This window comes from Lagenorhynchus albirostris, chromosome 3 (assembly GCF_949774975.1).
Source record: "Lagenorhynchus albirostris chromosome 3, mLagAlb1.1, whole genome shotgun sequence".
Lineage (NCBI taxonomy): Eukaryota > Metazoa > Chordata > Mammalia > Artiodactyla > Delphinidae > Lagenorhynchus > Lagenorhynchus albirostris.
The window spans coordinates 145,384,700-145,403,909 of record NC_083097.1 but is presented as its reverse complement, the minus strand read 5'-3'; the positions used below and the strand labels follow the sequence as shown (position 1 = coordinate 145,403,909).

Below are 19,210 nucleotides of genomic sequence, written 5' to 3'. Positions count from 1 at the left end.
CTGTTTTATAAAGTCCGTGCACATGCCAACATTAAATGGGCAGAGCCACCCAGAGGTGATCAGGATCATTTGTCAAAGTCAGCCTGCAATGATGAAGAGATGTCTGGGATAACTCACACAAAATGGATAATCCAACATTTGGATAATTAAGAAGTGTATGCTGTCATACACTTCTGTTGGGGTGGCGGCCTTGGGATGAACCCTCAACTGAGTTAGATGAAATAGTGGTCTGAAAAGGTTGACATTTCTAGAGATAAAACCAAACAAGGCTATAATGATTCTATACCAAAGCACAACACAACATTGCTTGGGCCACCAACCTGAAACTGGGAAGGAAGTCTCTTCTGAAAATTGAACGTTTAAAATTGTTATGGGGGAAGTGGACTCAGTAAACACATTCCTGCTAAACAAAAACGATCATCTCTGTGTTAAATTTCAAAAAGTATACATATACCAAGACTCTATATTCACCTACTCATGGGAAAATTGCTTCTTTGTAAAGTATCATGTAACATCTACCGTGATATCCTACAGAAATGCTGTACTTGAAGTTATCTGGTTTTACAGAGCGATATTAATTTAGCAAAGGTTACTTTTATAAAATTGAAAGGTGAAGGACTGATACATCACCTTAAGTTGCAGGCGTTTATGTAGCTGCTTTCTCTGTAGTTAAAAAAATGTGTACTCGCTATACTTGGAACTTAATACCAGCTCATCTATAGAGCATCTTCTTAAAGACTACGTACTAATGTAAGGTTTTGTAAATTTCTAAACTGTTTTAAATGGGATATTATCTTTTGCAATAAACTTACATATTTTTCCTAGGTTTTAAGACTCCATTACTAGCTTGGGTTGGTTTGGGTTATAAAAGTTAAACCTAAGAAGGATGTCCAATGGTCCTAATGGCAGGGAGAGTTTTCATTATAGTCGCTTCTATATGTTTCCCAGGGAAACAAATAAAAAAAGAGCAGCTTCAGAACTTAGCATGGCAATGATCTCCTCAAGGCCCACACGTCCTGGGAGCCAGAGAGGTGCTGTGAATCAATGATGCAATTCCCAGCTTCATTCAGACGGATACATATTCATGATTTTTATCATTATTATGCTCATATACCTGAAATGTAACTTACTCAATATTTTTCTTTAATTATTTTTCCCATAATTCTCTTCCTAGAAAGAGGAATAATTTCTTTAATTATTTTCCCCATAATCCTCTTCCTTTATATCTATCACCACCATGAGAGAAACCAGTATGATGTTCCAAAAATAAAAGATGAAACCAAAATAATTTTTTAAAATTCTTGCTGGAGCCTGTTGAGTGTTAACGGTGCTGAGCCTGAGACCAGCTCTCTTTGATAAAATGGCAGATCAGCAAATATTCAACACGTGCTAAAGCCACTTTAACACCAAATGCATCTTCTACTTGACTAATCAGGATGCTTGAGAGAGAACTGAGAAGAAAACATTAGCACCACGTGATTTAATTTTTTCCCTGCGCTGTCCATTAGCCATCTAAAACCAGTTTGTTTACCAGTTTAGGTGGGAAAAACCAGAATCAGAAGTCTTGGGTTTAATATTATGCTACTACCCTCTTTTTTGCAGGATGACCTTGGGAAAGTTAGCCTCTGTGAGCTGCTGATTCCTTTTCTTATAATGCTGAACATCACCCTTCCCTGACAAGGGTGCCTGACAATTAAGTGGGAGAGAACCTTGAGCATTACGGAGGGCACACAACAGGTGCTCAATAAATGTGTATTTATTCATTTGTTTATTGAAGTAAATTGGGGGAGAAGAGGGAAGATGCCTTTATGGGACTGCAATGGGTTTTCAGAAACAGGCTTGAGGTTTTCTCAGGGCAAAAAGTGGTGTTAATAAGGAATGAACTCTTCCTGGCCTTATTAAGACTAGAAACCATGACAATGATCAATAAGTAACAAAGGCCTCAGTGAGCAAGAATACGCAGGCATGTCTAGCACAGAACAGCACTCTGGGGAATGAAGGATTCTTGCCGCGTGGAATCAAATACCCTAGAGGTAAAAGACACTGCAAGGGCTGGGCCCCTGCCATTTGAAGCGTGAGGCAACTAAGAGAGGCTAGATAGATGATGCATCCAAGGGCTCGTGGAAATCATGTGGGAAGCCAGTGCTGGCAGCAATGTGGTGGGTGGGTGCAACGTGTGAAGGTCTACCAGACACCAGCACCCAGGGTAGTTCCAGGAACCACTGGCACTAGACTTGAGACGCATTCTGACCTCCAGGTACAGTTTCTTTCTTAGCCCATCAGAGGCCTCAATATAGCCTTCACTTGAAAAGGCTCTCATTTTAAGCAGCTCAAGGCAAATTGCTGGATGCTAAAAACGTATTTCTCTTTTTAAGTTCCAAGAAACATAGATGCTTTGTGATCATTATGCCCATCAAGCATAGCTTGCAATAAAAAGAACTAAAAGACAAATCCACACGCAACACTCTTTGCATTTGGTGAAAACTATGTTTGACCGGCTTAAGGCTCATAACCCCTTTGGGGTACTTTCATCCCAACTTCATCCCCATTTTCTTTCCACCAGTTTACAGCCTGAATTCCTACTGCTTATGTCTATCACCCCTAGTCCTGAGGTTTCCCAAATATATGATTTCTTCCTGCATCCTCCAGGATCCTCAGCCCGGGCAGAACCACCTAGAGTCTGGTTTTCTCACTGCCAGGCTAAGCCGGCTTCCCAGGTAAGTGTGCCTCTCCACTACCGGCCTCCCGTTGCAAACCCCCTTCTTCTCTCAGCTGGCCTCCACAGAAGCATCCCACCTGGTCTCCCCATGTGCACGCCCTTCCCTTTCACCACGTAGCAGCAAAACCAGTCATTGCTGAATTTAGACCTGACCCATGTCACACTCTGGCTGTCACAATCTGGCGTCCTGATAAACTTAGGAAGTCAGACTAGGTCTGTCACTATGGCTCAGGAGGTCCCACCTGGCTCTCCTGTGGAAGTTCCCATCACAGGCCCTTTCACTGTCTGCTCTACAGTCACAGTGAGTCACCTTGGGTTCCTCAGAACCACCATGCGAACACTCACTTAAGGGTCTGTACACACTTTTCCTTCTGCCTGGAACAGTCCCCACCACACCACCCGCCCTGCCCAGTTTCCAGCTCTGCTGGGGTTTCCCAAGTAAGGCTTTCCAAGACTACAACCACTGCTGCCCCAGATCACCCCAAATACCCCTCTTATACACTCACCTGGCACCAGGACCCCTCCACCAAAGTCCTTGGCACAGCTGTCCTTGTACATATATTTATGTAATTCTTTGATGAATGTATTTCTCTCTCATTAGCCTATTATCTTCCTAAGGTAAGAATTCTGCTTATTTTTGCTCACCTTTGAATCTCCAGCACTTAGCACAATGAGATTCAAATATTTTTTGCAGGGATAAATTAAAGAATGAATTGGATTCAGTGGAGAGACAGGAAGAAATGACTCCCCGTTTTTTCCCTTATCTATGTACAGGCTCTATCTGTGCTGCCAGGAGCATCTAGCCTTCCATAGATTGGGGCCTTCAGCAGCTAATGTGGCCAGTTCTTCTAATTCCACTGTGGTCCACATGGCATTCAGGACTCAGGAACATCAAGCCACTACCATCTTCCCCCACCATTTATCTTGAATATTGACAGCCCAGCTTAACCTTGTTTCGGAACAAATTGTTTAACCTTGTTTCGGAACTTAATTAAATCCCCATGCATTTTGCACATTTTACCAAGATACTGCCTTACCGTATGAAAGAGAAAATTAGTTTTGAAATTAAAGCAGATTGTTAACTATTTTTGCCGTAATGTTTCCATTAAAATGCCAGAACTTATTACATGTGACCTAGTCCATTTCAGACAAAACGCAATTTAAAGGAGACAGGGTCTGTCTCCCTAAAGAAGCATTTGGGGCAGAGCATGTTGTCTTGGCTTAAACCACAATTAAAATGAAAAGACAATAAGCATCACACCAAAGGATTATTTACTTCAAAGCAAATAAAAGCTTTATTTATTTACCTTTTTAAAAAAATTTGGGGGGCTTCCCTGGTGGCGCAGTGGTTGAGAGTCCGCCTGCCGATGCAGGGGACACGGGTTCGTGCCCCAGTCCGGGAAGATCCCACATGCCGTGGAGCGGCTGGGCCCGTGAGCCATGGCCGCTGAGCCTGGGCGTCTGGAGCCTGTGCTCCGCAACGGGAGAGGCCACAGCGGTGAGAGGCCCACGTACCGGAAAAAAAAAAAAAAAAAAAAATTTTTTTGGCTGCGTTGGGTCTTCGCTGCTACGCATGGGCTTTCTCTAGCTGCAGCAAGCGGGCTTCTTATTGTGGTGGCTTCTCTTGTTGCAGAGCATGGGCTCTAGGCACACAGGCTCAGTAGTTGTGGCTCACGGGCTCTAAAGCGCAGGCTCAGTAGTTGTGGCACACAGACTTACTTGTTCCGCAGCATGTGGGATCTTCCCAGACCAGGGCTCAAACCCGTGTCCGCTGCATTGGCAGGCAGATTCCTAACCACTGTGCCATCAGGGAAGCCCCAAATAAAAGCTTTATTATCGTGAACGGCTTTCACGAATTCTCAGAATCCATAACTAACTATGGTATATTAAATTTCACTCTAATGAAACCCATAATTTTTTCTCCTGGCAAAACCTCAATATATATTTCTTAAATCTTCAGTCACACACAGTGACCTCTCATCCGTGCTTGGGCTTGGTTCCCCAGGTAGCACACGCAATGTTGTGATACCCTGGTTATGCTGATAGAAAAGCCTTCTTCCTCCTGAGCCAAACGGGCTGAGTCATTTTAACTGATGAAATCAAGAGTGGTTCACATAGCTCTTACCCCGAGCACACCAAGCCCCACTGAACCTAATCCCACGTGCAGAGCTCCCATATGCATGATGGACAAGAGAAGTCATGTGTTTTTGTCATTGCTTTTCGTTTGCTTGTGTGTTTCAAGGTAAAAACAATATGCTTTCTTCAATCAGGGATCAAAGAGAGCAAAATAAAAGCCATGCAGAGCATCAGCATTTGCAAACTCAGACCCCGGACCTGATCTTAATTCCCGGAACTGATCCCTCACTCTTCTCCACTACTACACGACAACCAGCTCCAAGGAAACTTCTCACGTGAACCTCAGCCCATAACCACTTTTTTTCCCAATAAACAGTTATAGATTCCCTTCTCTGTCCCAGCTTACTACAGTCTAGTAAGGGGTGGGGGACAGGGATGCTGACAATGAGCACATGTCCTTTGCTGATTCACCCATCTGGATATCATGCCCCTCCTCCTTTTGACCCTCTTAATGCTGTCCTTGTTATTCTCTTATGATGATTATCTGTCTTGAATTATAGCTGTTTCTAGTTTTCTCCCTGTTTCCCAACTCTATGTAACATGTCATGAGAGTAGGAACTTCTTTCCTCCCCTTGTAAAGTCTTAAGACCAGGAAGTCTTTGTTTAATTAAAGACTTCAACGTTATGAGCCCTTGTCTGTTCCGTGTGGACCACTGCACTGGCCTTCAAAGTCTACTTTCCTTACAGTTTTCCAGCTCCCTTGGATCTAGCTTCCTCGCAGCTACCTGGGGGTCGCTCTAAGATGTATATCTGGCCATGCCACTCCAAGTTTTTCTAACTGTGCCCACCACCATCCAGGGCATAAAATTCCTCCCATAGCAACGAGGTTCCTTGCAATCCAACTCCAACCTAGTACGTGCAGCCTCACTTCCTACCACTCCACTTTCCCCTGTACCATCTCCTTGCCACCTCCTAAAACGTCAGAGGACATTACATATCAGTGGCTTAGCACACGCTGTTCCCCCTACCTGGGACACTGTTCCATTACCTATTTACCATGGGAAATAATTTTTGTTTGGGGGAATAAATGAATAGTAGCCATATTACTACTAATCATGATAATAAAGGCTCCGATTTCTTGAAGTTACAATGGGCTATTATCAAATGTTTTGCTTCCATTATCTTATATTTTCCTCAAAAAATTACCATAAGGTAGCTAATGATGACCCCTATTTCCCAGAAGAATAATCGAGGCTTGGAGGGAGATAAGTAATTTGTCCAAGTCCACAAGTATGAGATGGTGAAGGCTGGAGCTCTTGCAAGGTCTGCCAAACATGAGAGCTTGGGCTCTTCACTCCTATGCCAGACATCAAGTTGCAATTTAAATGTCAACTCTTCTCTGCAACTTTTTCTGATCATTCCCCGCTCCTGCCATGGGATTAGTCACTCCATCGTCCTCCAAGTACTCATGGTGCTTTGACCAGACTGCTGCTTATATTATCCTGGCATTTCTTTTGTCAACCCCTCACACTCACCTCCACCAGGAAGCAAAGTCCTGGGGGATAGGAAATGTCATCTGTATCCCTGGGATCCTCGAAGTGTTGATCACGTTTCCTGAGATGCTGTAAATGCTTCACATGCTTGTTGAACGAATTGGGAGAAAATATGGAGACGGACACATTAAGAGGAAAAACAATCCAGGGTGGAAAGACAGACCAGAACAAGACCAGGAGTCCGACTTCAGCCCCCGATTTCCTGCACAGTTTTGAAAAAGTACCTTCACCTCCACCCCCCACCTCTGTCTTCAGAATGAAACCATCTGGCTTCACAGGCTAGTTAGAAGAAAAGTGGAATTATATACATGAAAATGCTTCAGTAAGTTTGACTATCTCGTTAATTCCTATTTTTAAAGAAATAGTATTTGAGGGTTTTTTTTTTTTCCTGATTTTAAAAGCAAAGCCGAATCATTTTAGAAAGAGTAAAACTACAGAAATGTACAAATCATGTGTCCTTTAAGCAGACGATACCAACATTATTTTAGCTTCTGAACAAGGTCCCTGGGTCTGACCTCTAAGAGATCCAGAGCCTCTGGTGAGGGGCCACATTTCTTCCCCTCTTTGACCTTCAGGGCCCCATGATGGCTTTCTTATTGTTGTTGTTATATTTCTATAATCCTTCTCCATATTTAAGTCCTAGAATATCCTCACGTTATTAAAAAATTATCATAAATATTTAATGGCGACATAAATGCATCACTTATGAATGTAGCATGAAGCTAGAAAAGTGGGTTCTGATTTTGAAGGATCATTTGACAGAACTGAATCCCTTGAGTCACGGAGAAGGCCAGTGCCCTGGCACGGACGACAGGGACGGAGACCTGCAGGGAAGCCTGTTTCATTCGCCGTTGTTCTAACAGGGTTTTTTCTCTGTGGGCAGCTCCATTCCCTCCGCATTCCCAGGGAAGGAGCCTCTGGATGGGATTTCTCCTTCCTGTCTGGGATTCAAGACTTTGTGGCAGACATCTGGTGGTTGGTTTCATCTCGGGGGGCGGGGGGGGCTTTATTTACAGCCCAGCTGTAGCAACAGCTTAATAATAATGCACGAACCCAGGTGCTATCCCAAGTCACGCCATAAAATAACTTGTAATCTGACTCATAACACTTGTGTCAAAGTAGGGAGAAGACTGTAGCACTGAAGGGGGAAAATAATGGCTCTTATTTACCGAGGGTCTGCTATGTGTTAAACTCCGTGCTGCGAGCCTTACACATGGGTTTTTACCCAGTCCTCACCATGGAACTGACAAGTAATAACCATTACTAGCCCCATTTTACAGACATGGAAACTGAGGAGCAGAACTGTGAAGTAAAGAGACTTCCTAGCTATGGAATAAGGTCACCTCACCCCTTGAGAAAAAGAGGACCAGTTCCCAGCCAGTAAAATCCTTTCAAACTCCATAACTTGTGCCCCAACCCCCATAGCCCTTAGAAAGAAATGCTGGGAGTGAGGGAGCTCATCAATGCCTAAATGGGAGACAGGCGCCAAGAGGGAGGAGATATGGGGACATATGTATATGTAGAGCTGATTCACTTTGTTATACAGCAGAAACTAACACACCACTGTAAAGCAATTATACCCCAATAAGGACGTTAAAAATAAATAAATAAAGTTTCCAAAGTTCACCAAGGACAAGAAAAGACTGGCATCTCTTCTAGCACCAGGAAACAGGACAGAAGGTACAATGGAGTCTAACCTTTAAGACACACTAAAGTTACTTGTTCAAAGTCAGATCTGTCCAGCTCCACTAAGAGAAGCCAAAAGGCACTGAGATATTTGGAGGCAATTTCATTAGGGTACGACGCACTGGTCATGCATCTCCTAGTACTAACTGTATGATACCCAAACTCCGTCTCTGCCTCTCCCTCTCTGGGTGCTAACAACAGCAGCCCCTGGGTGGCCAGTGGAGGCCCCAGCTTCTCTAGAGTCTGAGCTCACCTCCTCTGAAGAACCACAAGGCACATGTTACTGAGCCACGTGTGAAACTGTCACAGCAGCAGCGTGTTTATTATCTAGGAGCGCTCTCTTTCCTTGTAGCAGAGGTCTGCTCGATTAGGTGGACTAGGGAGAACGCAGTGGCTATTTTAAAAAATTTAGGAACTTCATAATTCCCATCTCTGTGACTCATCATGGAACAAAAGGAAGGTCTGGAGATGAAGCTGGCATTTTTATGCTCCAGCTCTCAAACTTTGATTTGTCTAAAAGAATGCTACCACACAGGGCTAGTAAAGCATTTGGGAATTTTATATTTTAAAAAAAAAGATCCTTAAGGGAAAGCCTAGCATGAAATAAATCTTTTCTCATCTTATTTTTAAAATCAGAATCTTTTAAAGCTCAACAGTGATTTGTGCTTTCAATTAGTTCTGTTCTTTCCACTCACTCCTGTAGCTTGGATAAGCGCCTGCTACATGCCATGCCCTGGGCCGATGGACAGCTTCCCCACTCACTGGCTATAAGCACCATGCACATGACCATATCAAGCAGCAACGAAGCTACCCCAAGCTCATTATGCCATCTTTCGGTTACCAACTGGAACTTCAGGTCTCTTGTATAATGTTTATTTTCTCTCTTAACCTGATCCCCCTCTAATACACAACATACACACATATTTACTCTTCTCTCTCTCTCTCAGGAATTTTCTCTAATTAATTTCATCTCAGGAAAACAATTTCCCAGATATGTATAGTGAAATGCTTAAGATGTCAGCTTCAAACTCTGTAGATTTGGGTATGGACTCTAGCTTTCTCCTTCCCGGGTGTGTGATGCTGGACAAGGAGCTTAAGCCCTTCTGACTACTGTTTCCTCTTTGAGAGGGGATCATAATATTTGTCAACCTCACAGATTAAATGTGATCATATCCCCAAAGTACCATCTCCGCCACACAACGAACACTCTGGAAATGTTAACTGACATTATTATTGACATATGCATCCTCTGAAGGGTATGAATACATTCTCCCCCCATTTCCTTTCCATTTGGTCTGGGTATTCAATAACAATTCTTTTCCTCCCTTATTCTCCTAGCTTAATCATATCACAAGGGTAATAACAGTAACACTTGTATAAGGGTAATGCAAGTACCACTTAACATGTTAAGGAAAAGAATGATGGGTTGTATGTAAATAAAATAGACAGCAGAAATCTTTCATTCCTTCAGCAGGTATTCACTGAGATCATCCTGCATGCCAGGGAACCACTGTGTCCTTAGAAACGCAGGAGTGATGAAGACAGGCATTGTTCTGCAGTTGCTAGGAAGGATGTTCTCATGACAGTATGATGAGTACACAAGGTTGAAGAGAGCAGAGGTCTGATCCCAACTTGGTGGAGTGGAATGTGCGTCAAGACATGAAGGAGGAAGCAGAGTTTGCAAGGTGGAAGGTCTTGGAAGGAAAGTTAGGAGGGGTATGTTCTAGACAGAGGGAATGGTGTGCAGGGGGACGCAGAGGGGAAAAAGAGCATTCTGGGACCAAGAGAGCCGTTCCCTTGAGTTGGCACAAGTGTGGGAGGTAAGGGGCACTGGGAGAAGATGCAGGCCTAGACTGGGTGCCCTGAAAGCCACGGTGAGCAGCTGGGCCTTCATCCTTGGCCACTGTGGGGTCACTGATGCTTTATCTCCAAGAAACTGCTACTTTAAAAGACCGTGTTGGCCACAGTGTGAAGAATTAGAAAGGGACGAGAGCGGAGGCAGTGTGTCTTATCAGAAGACGTAGCAGGGCACCAGTGAGAGATGGTCATGGCCAGACACAGGCTAGTGGCATCGATGGTAATGAGAAGCGCTTGGATAGAGGCCTTTAGACCTAGAACAAACAGAACCCGGAGATGAGCTGGATGTGGAAGGAGGAGACTACCTCTCCTTCCGGAACCCTTTAGAATCTGCATGTCTCCATTCTAGCTGTGTCACCTTCTGTAAAACCTGCTATTTCATAAGCACCAGCATTCAAGGAGACGGAGAGTTCTTCAGATTTTATGGGTTGTTATGGTTCAATTACCAGAATTGAGGAACTTGATCCTACAGATATCACTGTCATCATAAAACCACCAAAATTCTACGCCATCTTAAGGTTTCTGAAAGTTACTATACAGGTCATCCCATTAGATTCCAAAGTCCAGGCAGGGCAATAGCTGGGTTTAAGGTGCTCATTATTATCTTTAAAATACCTGATGCCTAAATAGTAACTTAAGGTATTAATAGTGCAGGAGTGCATAATATGCTATTTAAAAACAGGGACTCTAGCAGTGGCACTGCTTGGGCTCAAATTCCAGCTCTTCCACGAACAAGCTGTGTGATTATAGGCAAGTTACATAACCTTCCTGTGCTTGTTATCTCATACATAAAACATGAGTACCTGATGCAGGTTAAGTGATGTCAAACACACATCGTACTTAGCCTTCTGCCTGAAAGCAGGATATCTGCTCAATAAGTGATGGCTTTAGTATAAACACTGCTTTCTGAACAAGGTGCTGAGTCACGCAGTGAAGGTCAGGCATCCACCGACCACTTCTGGCTGGGAACACCCCACCTTCTCGTGTCCTAGACTGTCCTCACGCGTGCTCTCCATGGGATGGGGTTGGATGTGGGTGGAGTTGGCACTGTGTCGCGGTGGCCCCTGCAGAGGCCTCCTGAGTCTTTGGGCTCACAGTGACAGGGAGTGGTCATGCAGGTGGGCTATCTGTCATTTGGGAAGTGAAGTCAGAGCTTTGAAACCCTGGCTCTCTGATGACTCAGGCATTTTCTGGAGTCTTCAGTGCTATTATGAGGTGAAGCAGTGGAGGGTGGGGTGATTCCCACGTGTTTTTTTCCTTTTCGAATAAATGGCTCTGAAATTCTGGAGCTGGCCTCGTGCCAATTGCATTTACTTTTACTTAATCACTCAATAGACTCCTCTGCGAAAACTGGGGTAATTAGGCCCAAAATGTATCACCCAGAGGCTTATTCGAACTACCTGAAATAAAAGCTAGATCCCAATTTCAGCAAAATTACCAGTTTGTTTCCCTTCCAAGAACTTCTGGCAGTGCTTACGTTCCCTGATTCTGCCTGTGGGACTGTCCGTCCCCAGCACCAGGGAGGCCAGAGGCAGGGGATGGCCTTCTCTAGAGCAGACAGCAGCAGGACTCATTGGCCAGGGAGGGGTTCCCTGACAAACCCCCTCACCTGTGCAAACAAGCTTGGACGTTTCCCCCCACACTCTGAGACCTGTGGGACAGCACAAAGTACACATGGTCTGATATCAGACGTCCCTGGGTTCACAGCCCATCTTACTACTAGCCGTGTGACTTCGGCCAGGATGCTTCCATCCTTTGAAGCTCAGTCAGTCTATTCTCCTGAACAACGGGAGACGATGACACTTACCTGTGAGGACTCAGATGAGCTCCATCACACAACAGGGATTTTCAGTCAAACTTACTTTCTTATTTTTTAACAATCTCTGAAGAGTACAACCAGTGCAATAATAAACCACTGTGTTGCAGTTTAATCGGTAGCATATTCTCTTTGTAATGTGAACATAAAATCATGGTGCATCTTACACTTGATAAAATATGACTGTAGCACATAGAAACCATTCCCTGGTAAAAATGCAAGCTCTCAGATTACTGGCTTTTTCCATTATGTGTCTGCTCGGACACCACTACCTCCTTAAAGGAACCAAGAATATGTGAAAGGGAATATTGGTTTTACAAGAGTGTTTGGATTGGGCAAAAAAAGCACCAATAACTTCAGTCAATACATAATATTTCCAAGAATCTTGCATACATCACTGTTTTCCAATCTCATCCTTATGACAGACATCACTGATCAATTCAGCACTTCTTTCTACCAAGCCAAGATGTAGCTCCGGAATCTTTCTCAACACAGTGCAACAGGGAGCCATTGAGAAGCCACCAGAGTTGGCACATAAAGTGAAATCTATTTTCTGTCCCTGACTCAGGACCTTGGGAGGCAGGGAAAGAGAATGGGCATTGGCCAAATAAGAAAACTTCCATACATGACAAAGATCTCAAAAATGATACAGTTCATTACACAGAAGAAACTAAGGTCTAGAGTGTGGAAACTTTCTCCAGCTCTCCCTTATCCAAAATGTCCTTTACCAAACCATGCTGCCTTTCTCATCATCATAGTCAAAAATCCTTGGTCATTTAAGTAAACAAACATTTATCTGATACGTTAGACTCTGGCTAAGAAAGGAAGAGAGGGCAGCAGTCATGTAAAAAGTTTTTTGCTTTTTGTTTTTGTAAACTTTCCTTCTGCTCATTTGTCACCACCGACACTTCATTGTTCAGGCAGATGATCTACAGAAAAAATCAGGAATGGCTATTTCCAGCAAATGATAATTACAATGTGCTGTGCATAAGAATCAATCCATCCTACCCCTATGGTACCTGTAATTTTAATACCTTTTATCACAACATTTCTACTCCTACAAATAAGAAAAAAAGTCACTATGTAATCCCACATAATGACACGAGAACAACCAGCCCTACACCCAATCGGGTCTTCTTGGGATTTCAGAAGAACTAGACACGTCTGGTGTTTGCCATAAATATTGATTGTTTAATATTCCAGAGTAATGAAACTAACCAATAAAAATCATATCTGGAAAGTTAAAAGTGATGGTTGGAATGGGGATCTCTCCTCCTTGCCAGATTTCAATTTGAAATGAAATTGGGGCCTTCAGCGCTAAGACAGGGACCCCTGACCTCTGAGTAATTACTTTCCAACGTCATTTTCTTTAATTTGGATGAGCTAGTTCTATTCTAAGAATTGCTGGAAAGGCCCATTTTATGAAAATGAAGCCAAATCTTAGGAAAGACCTGTTTATTTCTTCCTTCCAGTTCAGGCACATCCCTGCTCCTAGTGAGGTGTGCTTGCTACATACCTCTAGTACTCCCCACTCAGCACTCTTATCATTGTAATTACAGCAGCAAACCCAAGAGTCATTGAGGCTAATGACACAGCTTGCAGCTTAGAATGTCTGCAAGGCTCCTGGAATCAGCCCAGGGGACAGGGAAAGTCTGAGCAGGCAATTCCTTACACTTCTCCCACACTCCCTGAGATGTGGGTTCCTGGTATTTAGAAAAAGTGTTCCTTGAAGAAGGAAAAGCAATCTAAACTGAGGGGAAAGCATGTACAAAAATATGAAGGTATGGTACAGCACCACATTTTCGGGAGTATTTCACTCATTCATTCGCTCAACAAGCATTTATTGAGTATCCACAGTAAGCCAGGCACCCTCTGGGTGATAAGGATAAAAGAATGAGTAAATGTGATCCCTGCCCTCAAAGGGGTCCACAGAATGTAGGGGGCATGAGCACAAAAATCAGAAAATCACCTTGCAAGGGACTAAGTATGGCAAACCTGATGACTGATCGTGTTATGGCCAGATCACAGAAGCTACGAATGGCCAGACTAGTGCATTTATGCCTTAATTTGGTAGACAGTAGGGAGCCACTGAACATTCTAGAGTAGGGGAGTTTCCTGGCAAAGATGAACAGGCCAGCTGTGAGCAGTGTGCACGGGAAGGGCAAGCAACCAGGACAGAGCATCAGATAAAAGTCTCAGCGTGAAAGAGGGCCAAACTATGCTCACCTGACTATGTCGATAACACAGAGGGACAGAGAGACACACTGTACCAGAGAGAAAGGAAAATAATAATAATAGACACCACTTATTTGGTGCTTTCTATGATCCAGGCACTGTTTTAAAGAATCACTGCTCTGAAGGAGAGACAGAGAGTTAAGAGCCTGCTATAGATGGAATGAGCCAAATGGATGGATGACCATCTTTAGGTCTGGCTCCAAAGAGAAGGAATGAAGATTAGGGAGGTCATAAAGTGTTTATCTAAGGTGCATTATGGGAACTGCAGATATGGAAGATTATAACTGAATAAGAAATGGTGATGCTTTTAAGGTGGAAGGACAGTAAGACAAACAACAGAGAATGATTTACATGGCTCTCTGCACCAGTAAGGCAGGAGTACCCAGCACTGCTGGCGCCCTCTAAGGATGTCGCCACTCCTTTAAATGTACATAATATACAGTAAGGAACCATGCACTGACATAAGTAGGCGGAAGCAAATGGCTATAAAGAAGGTTGTTACACTTGGCTTCTAGAGATCAAATCCTTGCCAAGCTACTGTTAGAATAAACACTCAGCATGTTAAGTTCTGTAACCGTGAAGCAGGACTACAGTTATTGACATCAACTTCCCCAAACCGGCTCATACCGTACCAGTTTAAAGCAGACATCCCAAACTGACTTTCTGAGAGCTGAATCCAGCTGTTTGAGGATCATAAAATGTTTATAAATATTTTTTAGTTAGCTGCCAACACTTAAACGTCAGGAAATTTCACATAAAGTACGGGGATTTTTAGCTTCTCTCAAGAAGTTGGGAGTTCTAGCAGCTGTATGGCTAATCCCACATGGTGTCAGTCAATCAAAGCTGAGTACTACTTGTCTTCATTAAACTTTAGAGTCCCTGCCTGGTACATTTCATTCTTTCCTTCACTCATTCAGTCACTCATTCTTTCATTCATTCGTTCAACAAGTATTTATCAAGTACTTACTATATGCCAGGCACTGCTGTAGGGTCCGGAGATACAAATGAACAAAACAAAAATCCTTTCATTCTGGAGCTCATATTCTTACAAGGAGAGCCAGCCAATAAACAAATAAATAAAGGAAAATATATCTATATCTATCTATATATCTATATAATCTATAGATATCTATATCTGTATCTATCTATATAGCTATATAAATTATATAGCTATATAGATAGATACAGATATATATCTCACTCATCTGGTGATAAGTACTAAGAAACATGAAGGAGTAGGGTGTAGAAATTGAAAGAGGATGGAGGGGTGTGGGGTGTTATAGACAGGGCAGTCAGGGCAGGGAAGCCTCTCTGATTAGATGACACCTAAGCCAAGATCTGATTAACAGGAGGGCACAAGCCCTCAGACCTGAGGGAGAGATAAGCCAAGCAGAGATGGAAATCCACCAGTGAGCTTAAGCAAAGGAGTGACACGGTTGGACATGCCTTACTTACAAAAGCCTTCTCTCTGGTGAGAGAACCTTCCACCAGTCATAGATGAGGAAGTTGAGGCTCAACTCATCTGGTACACTCATCCTGGTAGACAAGTTCTAAGTCTAATTTTATTTCAGCAACTTGAGTTAACGCTCATGTTCTCCCAGCCCACGCAGGAAAAATCTGACCCATGTAGTCCAAAACAAAGCAACAACTGGTGCTGAGCGTTTGACGAGACCTGGTATTCCAGAAAATTCATTCCTTGACCCAGTTTGAAATGCTTGACAAGAGGAAAAGATCTACTCACAATCAGAACGTGATCCCGCCCCATTGTGATGACTGTCCGGTTCACCGTGCGAAGAAGCTGGACCATGATTTCTTGGATGTGGTGGTAGGTGAAGGCCTGTAACACAATCAGAGACATCTGTGTGACAATCAGGACATTGTATCTGCACACCTATCCCAAAGGACATACAACAGTTGTCAAACATGGTGATCACCAAGATCACCGCCACCACTACCGTCAGCATCAACATCAGCACCATCATCGTCATAATCACTGTCGTCCTCGTATCTCCATCGCCATCACCACCTGGCTTTGAGCACCAGGAACTTCACTAACCACCTTAAATTATAAGTCAGTGATTAAGAGCTTAAGCTCTGGAATCAGAAACTTATGGTTCAGAATAGTAACTCTGTCAAGAACTATTGTATTATATTGGCTGAGTTACCTAACTTCTACGAACCTTGGTTTCTTTATCTGTGTAACAGGATCTAACCTGGAATAAGGAGGGGATTTGATGCAGGAAATTGGCTATACAGGTGATGAAAAAGCTGAGACACCAAAGAAGGTAACTTAGGGATTAGCAACAGCAGGCGGCCACTGTCATCCCTAGGCTGCAGAGACGAATAAAAGGAGGCAGTGTTTCTGGAGCCCGGGACTGGGGTTATGTGATGGAAACTGTAACATGAGAGAGCTTTGTGCAGTAGACACTGCATTATCCACCTTGGAGGAAATCCACCATGAGCCAGGTTGTAACATTTATAGGGTTCTGTCCACTTTAAATCCAAGTCCCTGAACCTTGGGTAGGACTTACCGATGCTTTCTGAGCATTTTTGGGGTAGGCAAGGGTTTCATGCATGTTTACCTACACCCTCAGATCCTTTTACCAGCGCAGACTTAAGGCACAGACTTAATGCATACCTGGGAGAGTGGTCATGGCTAAGAGGAAGGCCCTTGGGATTATAAATTCAGTAGCTCTGTGTCTGAGTTCCAGCTCTGCCCTTGCCAGCTGTGTGTCCTCACTTAGCATCCTAACCTATCTGAGCTTCAACTTCCTTATCTATAAACTGTGGAAGGTTCTCTCACCAGTCTTTCAAGGTTGACGTGAACATAAAAGTGACACATGCCGTGGTGGAAAAATACACTCGCCTAATTCCACTGCAGGAGAATCTGTAGGTCTGAGACAGATCCGGGACATCTGTGATTTCTGAATTTTATGTGGGTTACTCTGATGACTGAGAACCATGACACAACACAGTAAAGCTCTGGAAAGGAAGGCTTGTATTTGGGAACATCCTGTGACTCCAGGACCTAACCAGACCCTGACATCAAGAAAGTGATAAATAAATGGTGACTGAAAAAGCAGACGACCACTCACTCATTCATAAGTACCTTATTAATCTTTGCTGCATTCAACTTAACTGTGGTTTCTTTCTTAATGTAACGAATGAATGGAAAATAGATTCATAGTTGGGGGAGGGAGAATGAGATAACAAAAGAAGATGTGCTTATTAAAAAATTCCCTCCCCTCCCAATGTGCTTTCCATGACTACTGGCACCCAAAGATGAATAACCCAGAGCTTGCTTTCTCTCTCTGCCCCAGGCTCACTTCTTCTGTATGTTGGCTAATCTCCGATTGCCCAGCCCTGTGGAGCTCACCAGAAGAACCTCTGCCACCAGAGCTTCCATCAGAGCATATATTTTACAGAAACAATTTCTCATGCTCCATTAAATCCATCCAGACCTCAATGTCTTGCTAGGTTTGAGCTCCCCGCACCATCCAGCCTTTCCCCACATCTGGCATTTCCTCCTGATGCTCAGTGGTGGGCAAGAGAAAATTGCCCTTTACTTCTTGGCTGCAGGTGAACTTCTCTCCCGACTTCCTTCCCGTTTGTTTCTTCGAGTCTTTTTACTGACTTACAATCTCGTATTTCTTGCACTATATGAGCGTGATGCTTATGGTAATAACAACAATAGCTAACTTTCTGTGAGTTCTTACTAAATGCCTGGCACCTCGCTAAACATTTTACTTCCTCTCACAACAAGATTGACGCTGTTATGATCGCCATTGTTCAGATGAGGAAACTGAAGCCAGAGAGGTTAAGTAATTTGTCCAGGGTCACCCAGCCACACAGTCAGGGAAAAGAATTCAAGCCCAGAAATCTGGCTCCAGAGCCTGCTCCTCACCGAAAGCCCACCCAGGCTGACTGGAACATGAACACAGATCTCTGGTTGTTACTTTGGAGCTTCATTTGCCTCTTTCCATATGTCAAGATACATAGGTACCCTGCCTTCAACTGAGCCAACTTCCAACTGCCTTCAGTAACTTCTGACCTTTTCTTTCCCTTCTAGAAAATCTTCAGTGCTTTTTCTCATTAATTCCTTACCTTCTCTTCATTCCTTTGCAATTTCATCAACCTAAACCCACTGCAAATGTATATGATAGTTTCCATTTCATGTTATTTTTTTTTTCAGGATTACATCTCTTCTTTTACCAACAGAGATAATAAAACCCTGTTCTCTTGCCCTCCTGCCCACTGCTTCTTTTTAATAGTCATTTCTTCTTAGTCCAAAGAGTAACAATTAGACTGCTTGGGAAGTTTGGTATTTAAAAGCCGAAAACTGACAAATTCAATTCATTTCACTCTGAAAGCTCCCAATAAGGGAGGCTATGTAGCAGAGTGTTCTGGAATCAGACCGATTTGAGTTTGAATCTCAATTCTGCTTATTTGAGCTGGCTGACCTTGAGCAAATTACCTTTCCTCTCTGAGTTTCAGCTTCTTTATTTATAAAATGTGGCAAACAGTAGAAACCTCAAAGTACTGGTTTGAGGAATAAATAAAGTACTGCAGGGAAAGCCCTCGATACTAAGGGCTGTCACGTAGTAAGCCTTCAATAAGTGGTGGCTGCAACTCACGTTCCCCTAGGTCTACAGCAGCATTCCGGCCGGGCTTGCAGATTCCCATCACGTAGCAGAGAGTGCAGCAAAAGGCAATGCATAATCTAAACTCTGGATGATATTGAAATGCCGTCCAAAGAATGTATAGCACGTATGCAAATGGAAAACTTTCAAGATGATAAACCTGTGCGAAGCAGTAAAAATGCAGACACAAATCACCCGCCATTCATTGATCCACTGTCAGGCAAGTGGAGGGAACCTCCCGGAAAGTGTCTTCCGGGCTCAACTAAACAGTCAGTGGCTTATAATTGAAATGACAAAGTCAGTCTTCCTATTATGGCCCTGGCAAAGGAATTAATCCATCCAACCTAAACACACTGCAAATCGTAGTGACTTTTTCCTTTTAATAATCATAGGCTGTGAGATCTGGAAGGAACTTGGAGTCCTTTCTTTAAATGAAATCTTATCCATAAACCTACTACACAACATAGTAAAAGGAGAACTCGAAGTGGGTGGGGCAACCCCTGTCTTCCTAGCTCACCCTAGGCCTGAAGCCAGCCCAAGGACTTTGTAGGATGAGGTTCAAAACTACTGCTTTCCTACAGTATTTCCAGAATTGTAATAGAGCATGCCATATATGAGACGATTTTAA

The 19,210-nt window shown here is 43.4% G+C and overlaps 1 protein-coding gene across 1 annotated transcript in view; it reads right to left on the bottom strand.

Annotated features, from left to right (window-relative positions):
* Window positions 1–19,210, bottom strand: part of DOCK2 (dedicator of cytokinesis 2) — a 410,412-nt gene that overhangs the window by 213,634 nt on the left and 177,568 nt on the right. Inside the window, exon 27 of the mRNA XM_060146542.1 lies at window positions 15,684–15,779. Coding sequence (XP_060002525.1) covers window positions 15,684–15,779 — 96 coding nt within the window. The remainder of the gene's footprint in view (window positions 1–15,683; window positions 15,780–19,210) is intronic.